The sequence below is a fragment of the Lynx canadensis genome, chromosome B2 (assembly GCF_007474595.2).
Source record: "Lynx canadensis isolate LIC74 chromosome B2, mLynCan4.pri.v2, whole genome shotgun sequence".
Lineage (NCBI taxonomy): Eukaryota > Metazoa > Chordata > Mammalia > Carnivora > Felidae > Lynx > Lynx canadensis.
In genome coordinates, this window is record NC_044307.1 from 130,421,692 (window position 1) to 130,435,212 (window position 13,521).

General features: G+C 44.4%; 1 protein-coding gene and 1 long non-coding RNA gene across 8 annotated transcripts; one reads left to right on the top strand and one right to left on the bottom strand.

Annotated features, from left to right (window-relative positions):
- The first annotated feature begins 60 nt into the window (after positions 1 to 60).
- Positions 61 to 10,187, top strand: LOC116738085. Of its 3 annotated transcripts, XR_004343675.1 has the most exons (5): positions 61 to 97; positions 674 to 819; positions 7,337 to 7,448; positions 7,877 to 8,644; positions 8,866 to 10,187. It is a non-coding gene; the product is annotated as an uncharacterized LOC116738085 (long non-coding RNA). The 3 variants fall into 3 exon arrangements; XR_004343674.1 differs by lacking the exon at positions 61 to 97 and having other exon boundaries at positions 531 to 819; XR_004343673.1 differs by lacking the exons at positions 61 to 97; positions 674 to 819 and having other exon boundaries at positions 7,006 to 7,448.
- On the bottom strand, positions 1,599 to 9,100 carry PLAGL1 (PLAG1 like zinc finger 1). Of its 5 annotated transcripts, none has more exons than XM_030316508.1 (3): positions 9,019 to 9,100; positions 5,335 to 5,455; positions 1,599 to 3,952 (listed from the first exon to the last, which is right to left on the bottom strand). In XM_030316508.1, the coding sequence occupies exon 3, from the start codon at positions 3,946 to 3,948 to the stop codon at positions 2,707 to 2,709; it is 1,242 nt and encodes a 413-aa protein (XP_030172368.1). In that variant the 5' UTR covers positions 3,949 to 3,952; positions 5,335 to 5,455; positions 9,019 to 9,100; the 3' UTR covers positions 1,599 to 2,706. The 5 variants fall into 5 exon arrangements, with proteins under 5 accessions (XP_030172368.1, XP_030172366.1, XP_030172369.1 ...); XM_030316506.1 differs by having other exon boundaries at positions 5,328 to 5,455; XM_030316509.1 differs by lacking the exon at positions 9,019 to 9,100 and adding an exon at positions 8,684 to 8,770 and having other exon boundaries at positions 5,328 to 5,455.
- Positions 10,188 to 13,521: the final 3,334 nt, after the last annotated feature.

Sequence of the window (13,521 nt, forward strand, 5' to 3'; positions counted from 1 at the left end):
AGCAGGCTCCAGGCTCTGAGCTGTGAGCACAGCTGACACGAACCGTGAGATCATGACCTGAGCTGAAGTCAGACGCTGAACTGACCAAGCCACCCAGGTGCCCCAAGGATTATTTTTAATTAAAGCTCTTCTTTATTTTGAGTGGGGGAGGGGCAGAGGAGGGAGAGAGAGAATCCCAAGCAGGTTCCTCGCTGACAGCATGGAGCCCTGTGCAGGACTCAGACTCACGAACTGTGAGATCATGACCTGAGCCAAAACCAAAGTCGGACGCTTAACCCACAAAACCACCCAGGCACTCCTATTTTTTTCTTGAACTCAGGGAATTTAAATTGGGAATTAGCCCATTTTTCCTAGATTTATTTTTATTTTTTAAATGCTTATTTTTGAGAGAGAGCATGAGCAGGGGAAGGGCAGAGAGGAGGACACAGAATCCAAAGCAGGCACCAGGCTCTGAGCTGTCAGCACAGAACCCAACTTGGGGCTTGAAACCACGAACTATGACATCATGACCTGAGCCGAGGCCGGACACTTAGCTGATTGAGCCACCCAGCACCCCTCCTGTCTAAATTTAAATAGGAGAATCCCAAGCTACTCCCACTCGTAGTATAGCAAGTACAACACCTGAACTCTTTTGATCTGTATTTTGGGACCAAACGCTATGTTCTGTGCTCAGGTGTATCAAGTATGTGTTCTGGATTGGACTGAAGACTACGAAGCCATGTAAAAGTATTTGTGGAAGGTTTCGTAAGTGGATCTTGGGAGATTTTGCTAAGGTGAACCAGTACTCTCGTCATGCTCTGGCAGATCGCCTTCTCTCAGGTAAGAGTGGATATAGGAATGGAGCTAGGCCTCCCACTGGAGTCCTACTGAAGAAACTTTACCCCTTTTTCACATTTCCTACCCACAGCTTAAACTGTACTTTAAGGATCCACCATGTTGGTTCCCCATACTGCAGCCAAGCCCTGGGTCACTTGGTGCCCTGTGTTCATCAGCATCACCATTAAGGGCTACGGGCCAGGGTCTCTCACATTGGCTAACAGGCTTCTTTGACGGACAAAGGTTCTTACGGCTTCCTTTTCTCGGCCCACCCCCCAACCCCATCCTAATCAGAGACAAAGCAGAAATAGGCTTTTCAGATTCAAGGGGTCCTAATACTTTCTGAAGAAATCCCAACAAGGAATAGGCAAATTTCTAATCTGTACTAGAAATTAATGGTAAGGACCATTGTAAAACTGGAACATGGTCGTCCAGGATAGACTACACTTCAGTAGCTAGTACTCTGACATCCGCATCAGAAATAAATTACATAATATTATGGCAGAATTCAAAATGTTTTATCAGTAATTTTTAGAAATAAAGTCACAGTGGTGGGAACTTAACTGAAGCATTTAAGCTTCCACCTTAAATCCTAATTTACTCCAAAAAAGGTAGTTTCTAACAGATGCTGAATAGAAGTCACAATAGTAGTTTCTGTGGGGGGAGTAATGGCCAGGAGGGGGCATGAGGGAGCCAGCTAGGGAGCTGGAAATGTTTTATATCCCAATCTGGACGGTTACGCGAGTGTAGTTTGTAAAAAAAAAAATCAGTCAAGTCAAGTCTGCAGGATTTGTAGAGTTTATTATATGTAAGATATATCTTCATATAGAAAGCCTCTAAACACAAAAGACAAAGGAGCTTTAAAAAAAAAAAAGTTAGGTTTTATATTCTTAAACTCATTAGATACCAAATTCAAGACATAGATTATAGTTACATTGCAAATGTTATCCTTTTGAAAAAAACTAATATTGACTTAAATGATGAATTTAAATGCATTTATTGGTGATTAAAAATACTTAAGCAGAGTAGTATTTTAAGCCAGACAGAGCAAAGAAAATTCTTGTTTAATATATATATATATTTTAAAATTCCAGTAATATTTTCTTAAATTCCTGTTAAAAATATAATCAATATTAAAGTCAGCAAAATGCTTTCTTTTGACTGACGCCTGGATTATTTTACCACTTAACCTGGTTACACAGTGATTTTTTTTTTTTTTCTGTCAGATGTAACTGACAGCCAGTTTAGTCTTTTAAGATACATGAAGTGATAACTCACATTGTAGCATCTTGTGGAAAATATTCAAACTACATTTAAAATGCTTTTTTAAAATGGAGACGTCTATTATTCCACAAGAAATTGTTTCTGTAAAACTACAGGTTGGCTATGGCAATAGTAACTAAACTACATCCAACCCTGAAGGTAGAAAAATCCCTGAAAAGAAATACACAGCCTAGTTATAATATGCAATATAAAGGTTATTTTGTATTTTAAAAATTCTCCCATTTTGGAGAAAGCCAAACCTTCCCATAGTTCCCTTTACTAGGCAGTGCCACATAAAATTAGTTAACATTATTATGATCATGGCTTACGATTAAATTCAATTTGACAAACACCTATATATAGCAGCCCTCGTTTGGATGTCGGTTCTGACAATATTTGCAGTTCCATTAAAGAATACTTGCTTATCAAATTTGGTACAAAGCATGAACACTCAGGACAATTGGCACGATACATGCAGTTCGAGAACTCTCTTATCTCAAGCCAGTCATCACTGAATTAGCCGTATTTCCAGTCCCGCTTTCCAAATCTCTCCTTGTAGCATAACTGATGCTTACATGCTCCTTAAAACACATCTCCCAGAACAAGAAAGGACGCTTTAAAAACCAGTCATCTGAACGCATGATGGAAATGAGGCAGGATAGCAGAGCCGGTGCCAGCTGGGAAAACATGGGGGATGGGGGGGAGGGGGAGCTGGCCCAGGCTCATAGTGCTCATGGCTAGTGAGGGATCTTGTTGCTGCTGCCCCAGACAGCTTAACCTGTGGGGCAGAGACTCCCCAGGCCCCAGGGTGAGAGTGCCATTCCCAAAGGCGTTTTGGGTAGCAGGGGGGGGCAGCTGCCAGAAGCCCAACAGGGGGGAAATGTCCAAAGAGGCAGGTATCGTTAGGTTCACAGCATCTGCAGGTAGCTCCTTGGGCAGGCTCACTTTACCAGCGCTTCCCTTAGCCGGATCGAAACCTGGGTTGAGCTTGTGAGGTGACTGAGGCTCTTGCAGAGGCAAGTCCTCAAGCAAATTGATATTGCAAAATCCTTTAGTATCTGCTTTGAGGGGCAGGCTTGCAAGTGGGGAGTATGAGGTAGAACTGGTGTTGTACTTGTGATTCTGGAGGGGCGCGGGAGGGGAGCTGGGGGAGGTGACGGGGTGGAGGGGGGCCAGGGGCTCCGGCAGCGCCTGTACAGGCTGGGAGGCTGGATCCGAGGGGTTGTGGGCGTGGCCGTGTACCTCAGCGGGCAGGCCGCTGGTGAGCCCGTTCTGCGCGTGCGCGGGAGCCCCCAGAGGGAAGGGAGACAGCGGGGCGGCCTTCAGCTGAAACTGGGGAGAGATGGAGTGGAAGGTGCTCAGAAGGTCTCCAGACTGCAGACTCTCTTTCATCAGCTCCTGCGAGTGTGTCTTCTTGGTATGTCGCGTGAGGTGGTCTTTGCGCCCAAATCTCTGGGCACAAAACTGGCACAGGAAGTCCTTGCAGCCTGTGTGGACCACCAGGTGGCGCCGCACGTCCTTCCGGGTGTAGAAGCATCTCTCACAGTGGTCGCACTGGTGCTTCTTCTCCTTGGTGCCGCTGGGGGGCTTTTCTTCCGCGTGGGCTTTGAGGTGGTCCAGCAGCACCTCGGTGCTCCCTAGCTCCAGGGCGCAGACCCCGCAGGTGAGGTCGCCACTGCTGGCCGCGTGGAGGGCCAGGTGCCTCTTGTAGCCCAGCATGGTGTTGTACTTCTTCCCACACTCCTCACACCCAAAGGCCATTTTGTTGGGGTCATGCGTTTGGAGGTGGTTTTTTAGGTGGTCTTTCCGGTTGAACGTCTTCTCACAGTGAGCACACTGATGAGATTTCTGGGGCGAATGGGTAGCCATGTGCCTAGGAACAGAAGGAAAAAAAATTGAGTCCATTCTGAAATTTCAACAAAGGTGTAGGAAAAATATTAAAATGTTAATAGTTTTCTCTAGGTGCAGGCGTTAAGAAATTATTTTCGTTAAAAAAAAATAACTTTTCCATGACTTTCCAGATTCTACAAATATATAACTCTGTGATAAAAAAAAAAATAGGCACCACTAAAGGCATCATACAATTTTCATACCTGTAAAAAAATACTCTTTGAGAACCTATTTTCCTCATATAGGCAAAGATTTCTAAGCAAATACGAATATTTAAAAATATGTCATTTTCAGGAAGGGGTTCAATGGATGTTCTATACTCTCTGGAAATTACTCAATTCTCAAAAGTGACCCAATTAACCTTCTACACAGAACCCCATGCACCCCCTCACACCCTCTTCCCAGATTTTAGGTTTTTATCCTATGTACAATTCCTGCTTGGTTTTCATTAATTGAGGCAAAAAGTTCAGGCCGTAGAAATAACATGAAAAGTCTATCCTTGACCTCAGAGAGTGTTCAGTTGGACCCAGAATGCCACCCCACCACCTGTGCTGTGAGCCTGAGCCTCATGCTCAAGTCTCGGCCCCCCGTTTAAGATTTTCTATCAGCTGTCATCTCAGAGGTGTGCAGCCCCTGTCTCCAGAGGCTCGAACGACATTTGTGAAGCAGCCTAGGTTGTACTTCAAGCCACAAGCTGCAATTAAGGATGCTGTTCTGGAAGTACAAGTAACATACAGGACCTGGCGTTTCACAGGATACACTCAGTTATTAAAATGAACCTTTTTAAAGTTTTAAGGATGACAAACAGGATTTCCTCATCGAGGTTGTTTTTTAAAACCAACAGAGTTTAGGGGTAGATTCTCGTGATGTATACACTGTATGTTAGCCAACTTGACAAATTATATTTAAAAAACAATAATAAAAATTTAAAAACCAACAGAGTTTAGATTTTAGGAGCTCAGTGGAACTACAACAAATGGAATTGTGATGGTTTTCCAAAATGGATTTGTGCTTTACAAATATAATACAGGTATTTTGATGTTTCAGACCGACTAAGAGGACTATGGCTTGTCCCTGAAGCTCAAAGGAAAACTTTTTTTTTTTTTTTAACATGTTTTTATTTTGAGAGAGAGCGTGAGCAGAGAGAGAGAGAGCGTGAGCAGAGAGAGAGAATCCCAAGCAAGCTCCACGCAGGCTTGAACTCACAAACCATGAGAGCATGAGCTGAGCTGAAATCAAGAGTCGGATGCTCCACCGACTGAGCCACCCAGGCGCGCCCCTCAAAGGAAAACGTTGAACTGTTGTAGAAGCTTAGTCCTTCTAGAAAAAGCCCTTTTGAATTTTGCCAATGAAATTACCAGTGACCTTCACGAAGCAGGCTGAGGGTGTCTCAGTGGGATCTTGAAGAACTGGAGACGGGCTGCACGCCTCTGAGATGCAATTGAACTTGTGGCTTTGGGTACAAAAGAATTTCTAACAACTCATTCTGTAAAAAAAGAATTTCTTTAAAGACCATATGTTGAAGTCAAAAGTATACTCATCATACCTTTCACCCAACCTTCTAACCTACATTGTCCACTCCTGATCCTTTTCTAGAATTGGTAAGGGGTCTATAGTAGCCGCTGTTGGGAAGCCAGTTCAAAAACATAAAGGTGATTTGAGTCTGTCATTTTCTTAAAAATAAAGCAAAACCTTAGGTCACCTCCCTTTCTCCTTTAAAAACAAAAAGCCAACTAAGTGCAGGGGATAGAAGGAAAAGGAAGTTCCTTCTGTCCCTTCCCTCCAGGACACCAGAGCTCAGCGTACACAGGGATACGTATAATGGTACAGACAGTTGTGGAGAGACAGGAGCCAGTGCGACAGGCACCTGGGACATGCAGAAGTGTGTCCCCAAGTTCTGCATGTATTGAAACAGACTGCAGAAAGGGTTTTGCAAGCCAAGTTATACAAGGCTTATACCCCATTCTTACACAAGATATCCACAGATACATCATCAGCAATGGATGTGAGGGGGAACTGTTTGCAAACTTGGCATTTAAACAGTTTTCAATGTGGTCTAGTACTAGTGAACAGGACCCCCTGAGCTCTGCCCTGGCTCTTCTTTCTTGCCTCTCTCCCTTTTATTCTTTGTGGAGGACTTTGATCGGATTAGATTTGTCACCCATGGGTAGGTCAGTGCCAAGTTAACGACTCTGGACTGTCCTACTCCTGACTACCTGTGAGAAAGGCACAGGTTGACAAAACCCTACTTGAGCAACAATCCCACTTTTCACATTTTACCAGCTGCCATTCCTCCGAATTTTTTGACTCTTTCCTTTGCCTGGTATCCAGCCCTTCCCCTTTTAATTGATCCCTTACTCACTCACGCAATAGTCCCAATCTAGAACATGATCATCTTATAGCTGAAATTACTTCAACAAGTGGTTTCCTTCCCTCAACTTCTCGTCTTGCCTCACAGTGCACGACACCATCAGTTTCAGTCTGTGCTACAGGCAGCACCAAGTGTAACTGCTTACAGTAAGACTTCCCACCAGGAATTCTGACCGGCCTTGCCGAATCCTCTTTTCTTCTTGCCTTTCGCTGTTTCCACCTGCGTCCCCCGTTTGCTGTACTGGGGCCCACGTTCTCTTTTCTACTTAAGCAAGTTCTTTTCTCCAACCTCTGCTTCTAAAACAGAGCTTACATTGAAGCTGTGGGAAATGGGATGGAATGCTACCCCCACCGTAAAAACAAAAACCACAAAACCTAAAGCATCCCCTCATCCTGCCACTCTTTACTCTCCTTCAGGCCAGAGAGGTGTGAGGTGTGGGGGGCTGTGCAGGGTGGGCGGTTCTTGCATAAAGCCCGTTGCTTCCCGTTTTGGCCGTACTTTGCCCCGTTCGCCCAGCAAGCTGTTTCCCTTGCTTGAAACGACCACCTCCCAAATATTGCTTAAGGCAACTTCCTCAGCACAGTTTACCACAGTAATCCCACCTAATTCCTGTCATTCCAATAATCTGTTAGCTCCAGTCTTTTTCAAATATTTACCTCCTGTATGTGTTTTGATCTTTATTCACAGCCTAATATCATCACTGTGGGTTTTAACTGCAGCAAATGCTGCTTTCAGTGTTTGGGTAAGAACAATCACTGTGCACACATAAGAAGCTTGTTGCAAAACAGGAGGGCTTTGCAACAAAATTGATGCACACAATAGGCACTCGGTACTTATATATTTCTGGCAACTAAAGACTGGCCTGTGTACAGAACCCATTTGAGTTTTAAAATACCTAAGCGTTTATAGGCTTATTTTAAACCCGGTTCTATTACATTATGACAGTGGTATACTGAGGGGCCAGGAGCATAATGTAGATCTTTTTAAAACTTTCAGGTGCCTCTCTTCAAGGGCACTCCAAGATGTAATAATAATGTGGTCCATGTTCATGCCACTCAGATGGACATCCTCTCTTGCCAAATTTCGACTCTCGCCTGTGCATTTATAGGTGAGTAGTCTGAAAGTTGAAGCTCTAATGTTCATTTCATGGAGATGAAAGGCAAATAAGTTTCCCTTAACCAGGTGTCAAAAGATGCACACAACAGCACAGATTCTGCGTGTGGACCACATCCATAGCACACGTGGCCTTTGTTCTCAACAGTTCTCAAGACTACTGTGCAATTTAGCAACTTTGTGTGTGTGTGTGTGCGTGTGTATTTTATCTTTTCTAGGATGTGAAAATCCTTTAGAGGGAGAAGCTTCAACTTGTATATTCATTTCCCTTGCAGAAGTGAGGACCTAATAGGCATTCAAAAAATAATTCAGACTAAATATACTTTTTTTTTTTTTAAATAACAGTTTTTATCCTTTGGTGTATCATGGATGCCTTTGAAAATCTGATTAAATGCACATACTCAACACCTGTATTCCCAACAGAATTCCACTTGGGAGGTTGGACAAACTCCTCGCAAGTTGAGAAACTGCTCCGAAAGCTGGCACTTGGGAGATGTTCCCTCTCCTCCATCCTTACTGTCAGGACGCGAACACACGCTCCGTATTTCATACTGGACTATTACTTCACACCTCCCCGCTCAGTCTACTTGCCTCTTCTCTCGCCTCCGAATTACTACCAGAGTCCTCTAACACCCTGATCAAAACCACCTTTTCCACTGCTCAGACTCATTACAATAAACAGACCCTTCAGGACAGAGGCTAAGGCCAGTTACGAGCTGCTTTCCTTTTTTGCCTCCACTTTGAGCCTCACCTGTTCCTCCTCCACCACTACCCTTTAGACTTGTGCGCCTTAAGGCCAAGGCTTCAGGCTTCCCCAGAACCTCATCTCTGTCCGCCTCCTGGTCCAGCGTATGGCTGCGTCTTTCTGAGAAGCCCTACCGACGCTCCTCATCAAGCAGCGGAGAACAGCTTCCTCCACCTGCACACCTCTGTCCAAGCACCTGCACTGCATTTTAATTGTGTTTGCATGACTATCTCCCCAGCACGGGTCTTTTCATCTTTGTGTTTTTATGCCTGGCATATTGTAGGACCACAGGAAATACTTGCTGAATGAACGAACTGACACTACATGCAAAACTGTCACAGAAAACCGCATTAAACCCTGCAGTGTGCAAGGCTAATGTGCATCCACATTCTGCATCCATTTTCCCTTGCGGTCTCTGGTCAGAGGGCTAGCAAAGCCACTTAAAGGTATGTGTCAAAGTACATACCTTTTCTAGAGCCTCTCACCTCATTAATTTATATCTGGAAATGAAGGCTTTGCCACAGTCTGGCTGCAAGCACTTGTAAGGTCGCTCCCTGGAGTGGGAATAATTGTGGATAGTGAACTTCTCCAGGGTGAGGAACGTCTTGCCACATAATTGGCAGGGATAGGTGGCCATGGGCTTTACTTCTCACACCTTCCTTTTCAGATGCGCTGACCAAATGCTGTGCCATTTAAGCACAAATGGAAGGATGGTGCTGAGCACATGAGCAGAGCCACGGCAGCCTGAACTCCAGACCAGGGGAGAGGCAGCGTCGTGGTCCTGGGCCTGGTTCTACCCAGACATGGGCCTCTCAGTTACCATGAGCTTTGCTTCCTGCTTTCCCACATCCCAATTTATAGATGCAGTCTCAGGCTGGGAGAATGTCGGAGGCACAGATGAGGTTCCAGGAGCATCACCAGAGCTGGGGCATCTTCTGGATCGCCAGACTGGCTGTGGAGAGAACAACAGTGTTCTTGTATTAGCTTGTATTGGACAAGAGTGCTCTTCCTCTCCTCCCAGCTCAGCATCGACTACCCAGAATCCACATATTACTTTCAATGGCTCCAATGCAGCACCCGAGTCTCTGTCCTCCCTCATGTGCTTCGGGAGGTCCTTCTGCACATAAATCCTCCCAAGTGGCGAGGAGGCAAGCACACAGTGTTCTGATGGTAGGTGAAGCACACTTTCCTTTTGACAGAGACAGCTCTTTCCATCGACTAAGGTGTGTGTTACCTACTTCAGATCATGACTTCAGGTCAGTGTGAGGCTCAGCCAACCAATTCAAAGGAAAAAGAACCAAAAATCTCCCCCATGTGTTAGAGTGTTTTATCGGTACAGAAATAAAAGTCATCTCTGCTTATTCAAACCTTGGGCTGTCTTCACCCATGGTTAGCATAACATACGTTGTTTATCACACCTGTTTAAACTTCCAGGGGAGGAGATGAAATAATTTGTATACATCCAAGTTAATTTGTTTATAAGGTTACCATGCTGAAGATCTCAACAGCGTGATGTAAACAAAATGTGAGTAAAACCAGTTTAGTTCACTCATGTGCCTTTGGAGGGGAGATAGAATATTCCCACGGAAACAAAAATGATGCCTCAGGCTGCAGTCAGAGGTGTAGGTAGCATCCTCTTGTAAACTGTTCTACTGATCTCTTCCCCTTTTGTTTCTGGGGACCTTTCCTCATTCCCCAGCCCCACTCTGGAGGGCCAACTACTCGTTAGTAAGGCCACTTCTAGAAGGTGGGCCTGCTGCCTCAACCTGTCTCAAACCAACCTTCCAACCCAGGCAAAGTCACCCAAATCCATGCTCTTCTTCTTCTACCAATGCGCCACCATTTGAGGAGCCTTAAGAGTCTCCGGCAGTCATGAACAATGCAGAAAAAACCCTGGCTACCTAGAATCCTGTGCTTTTCTAGAAAGAGTAATTCTCAGGCAAGTGGATGCTAACCTTTCAGTTGCCATACTTAAAAAAAAAAAAAAAAGTACTATATGTTTACATTAAACACACTGGAGTAGCTTGTATGCAGGCCAGTCTTTTCTGAGCTTTGCCAAGTAAGCAGGGCACCCGCAGCAAAGTGACCAATCACAGCAGGTCCTCAAGGGCCCGTTTCCTGCATGCATTCATTTACTGCCCAGTCTTTAGAGATGCTCCTTGTTGTTAAAAGTTTTTACTTACCTTTTCACAGTTACTTTCAGGTAAGAAGGCTGGAGTCTAGCTAGGTCAAATTTATTATAACAACAGTCTAAGCATCTTTAAACCTACCAGCTCACAGCACACATACACAGAAAGAGAGATACTCCTTTTCCAGCGGACAAAACCTAGAGCAGACTTCTTGTGTCCCTCATCAGCTAGCTCGGATGTTTGCAGACACTGCTCAGAGCTCGGCAGGAGCCAGCACCAGGCAGAGAGCCCTCCCCCTGTGCCCCGCCTGCTCGGAACCCTCAGAGCTGACACGCAGGCTTTGAGCCGAAGCTTCAGCGCTGATCCAAAACTGGGGACGCGGGCGCTCTCAGCCAGCATCTTGGCACCAAAACTTCCTTCTGATGGCAGCACGCACACGCCTTGTTCCTCTGTCACCAAGTGTGACTTGAACTGAGCCCCTCTTCCCCAACTCCTTGTTCCCGCACAGTACTGCAGCTCATGCCTGAGGCCCTACTCTGCGGCATCCCCAACGAGCATGGCCACAGACAAAATGATTCCTTCCAGGAATGCCATCCTGCGTGGCCGAGTTTTTGCTGCCAGGTCTCATGACGTGTCCCACTTCCCATCCAGCCAAAGTCTGGCTGCAATACTGGCCCAGCTAAAAGAGGCATAGAATTTATCATCACCATTAAATGTCCTCATTCATTTGAAATTTCTGTGTTCCAAGGCTATCAAAAAAGATTAAAATGTAAACATAATATGAAGTTTGAAATTCATCTTTTCCTTGTTCTCATGACGGCTGAACTCAAAATAGCGCCAGTCCCTCAGGAGGAGAGCCGGTGTGGTGGAGGGATTTGCTCTCTCTCTCTCCCCCGCCAATCCCCTGCATGTACACTAAATTCATTCTCCACATTCTTGCTGAGAGATGACCAGTACGTCCAAGAGAACTTTCTGTGATGATGGAAGTGTCTCATATATGTTGGCTACTGAACACTCAAAACGTGACTCTGAGAAACCGAAATTTTTGTTTAAATGTAAATAGCCCCATGTGGCTAGTGGCTGCTGTATGAGACGGCACAACTCAGTTCCACACTTGAGAGCGAGAAAGGCAAGGTTCTGCTTTCCTTCAGACACAACTGTGCTGATTCACCCTCAGGTGTTTCCCTGAAGTGTGGGAGCGATTTGTGTAGATCCAGCCACTTGTTCTATGAATACAGTGGAAAGATTCCCCAGTTCAAATTCTAGCTTGTCCACTTGTCAGCTACATCTTGAGTCTGTTTCCTTATTTGTGATACCACCTGATGCATATAATGGGCTGCTGGGGACAACCAACTGGAACAACAGGGATCTGAAATATGCAGTAATCTAAAAACATACCACACAAGTATAAGTTGTTTATGAAACACTGGGATTAAGAGCAGAAGCCATCAGCTGCACAAGTGGCACAGGGTTCTAGCCACTCAGCTACGGCCATGATAGAAAAACTCACGTTCTCTCCCTCTGTGTGATCCACCATCCGCTATTCACAGTGGGAGGAACCAGTAGTCTGGATAACATAACATGCTCACACACGCAGAAAGACCTATGACCTTGGCAAGTCAAAATCGGCATTCTTTGTTCCTCAACAGATACCAACTTTGACTGATGGCTTACCAACAGACCAAGAATATGAAGGAAAAGTAGTATTTATTCCATTTAGACTTAACAAAAAGTGCCTGCCCTTTAGCACTAAATAAAATTTTCCCAGATCAACTTTCCAGCCACTTCCCTAGATTCCAAAGTCCAACTGTCATGGACATCATTACCTACATTTCCCTTGGGCCTTTGAAGACAGTGGGTATATAATCAGGGATTTACAGACACAGCAGATTTTATTTAAATGTGACACACATTTCCTCACTTTGTTCCACGTGGAACTTTCAAACAATAACAAATATCACTTAAACATTTTTATACACATTTAACTCATTTCATGAGTGTCTCTTCACAATCCCTGATGTGTTTTTAGGTCCATGTGTTAAATACGCCTAGCCCAACACTAACTGGCCTTCAAATGTCGAACTGAATTAATTATACTATAATTAACATTCTTTAAGCCTTTTTGAACGATGAATTCAAATTCACAAATGGTTTTAACGTTTCTTTCACCATAACTGTGTATTTCATTAATGTGGACCTTCAAATATAAATATTTACACTGTGTTCATGATACTATCACAAACTCCTATAAAAATAGTCTTTCTCAACAGACTATAAATTCATTGTGGCTGAGGATCAAAGCCTAGCTATTTTTAAAAAAATAAACCGTGTGGATAATACAGCGTCCCCCATCACCATGTACTTGACCAGTACGGGCTGGCTGCCGCTGATTCCAATCTTTGGTTGAAACCTGATGCGCTTTCTGGCCACATCCTTGAAACAGACTCGTGATTAACTTTCTATTATCTGGCAAACCACCAACAATCCTAACAGAACTGACAAAGGGATGGTCCTGATGATAATCAGTCTATATTCTGTGACCTGAAATACAGATGGCATTTGAGTCTTAAATACGGTAATATTTCAACACCTGTCACCCTGGAAAGATAGTAAGTCTTCCCCCAAAACATCTCAGGACATAATTTTCAATCCCCTTGATTCTAAAAATACTGCGTGAGTGATACAGATCTGCCACTATGCCAAAGAAGGCTTGTGCCATCTGCTTCATTCTGTTCATGCTGATTATTTTGGGGAGGAGTGAGGATCAGATTGGAATAAGAACATATATATATGGCAACAGCTAGGAAAGACTGTGTTCCCTGAGAGCGAGTGGTATACTACAGTAGAGGTCAGAGCACAAGTGTAGTTCTAGGATGTCCCCAGTGCTGCGTAACACAAGCATCTAATAGGGGACGACAAATGTTCTACAACATTCTCAAAATAAACTATGACTTCTGGCTTCTATTTCCATTGTCCCCAGTGACACAATGCAAGACCCATTTCTGAGAGGAAACTGAATTTCCATTTTTAATCTTCAAACATGGGTACTCCAAGCTCTTTTTTTGACTCCATTCATCATCACTCCTTGTGGATAAGAAGGTTCTGCTCCAAACATTTCCCTGTGTCTCATACACCCCTAACTTGGGATTGTTTTTATACAAATGAGTTAAAACCAGTTTTAGAAGGGCTTCTAT

Bases quoted from the DNA above. Each gene is read 5' to 3' on its own strand.
- PLAGL1 (XM_030316504.1), bottom strand. From the start codon at position 8,835: ATGGCCACCTATCCCTGCCAATTATGTGGCAAGACGTTCCTCACCCTG. The intron at 3,953-8,683 runs GTGAGAGGCTCT...TTCTGTTCCTAG, and splicing joins TCCAGATATAAATTAATGAG to GCACATGGCTACCCATTCGC.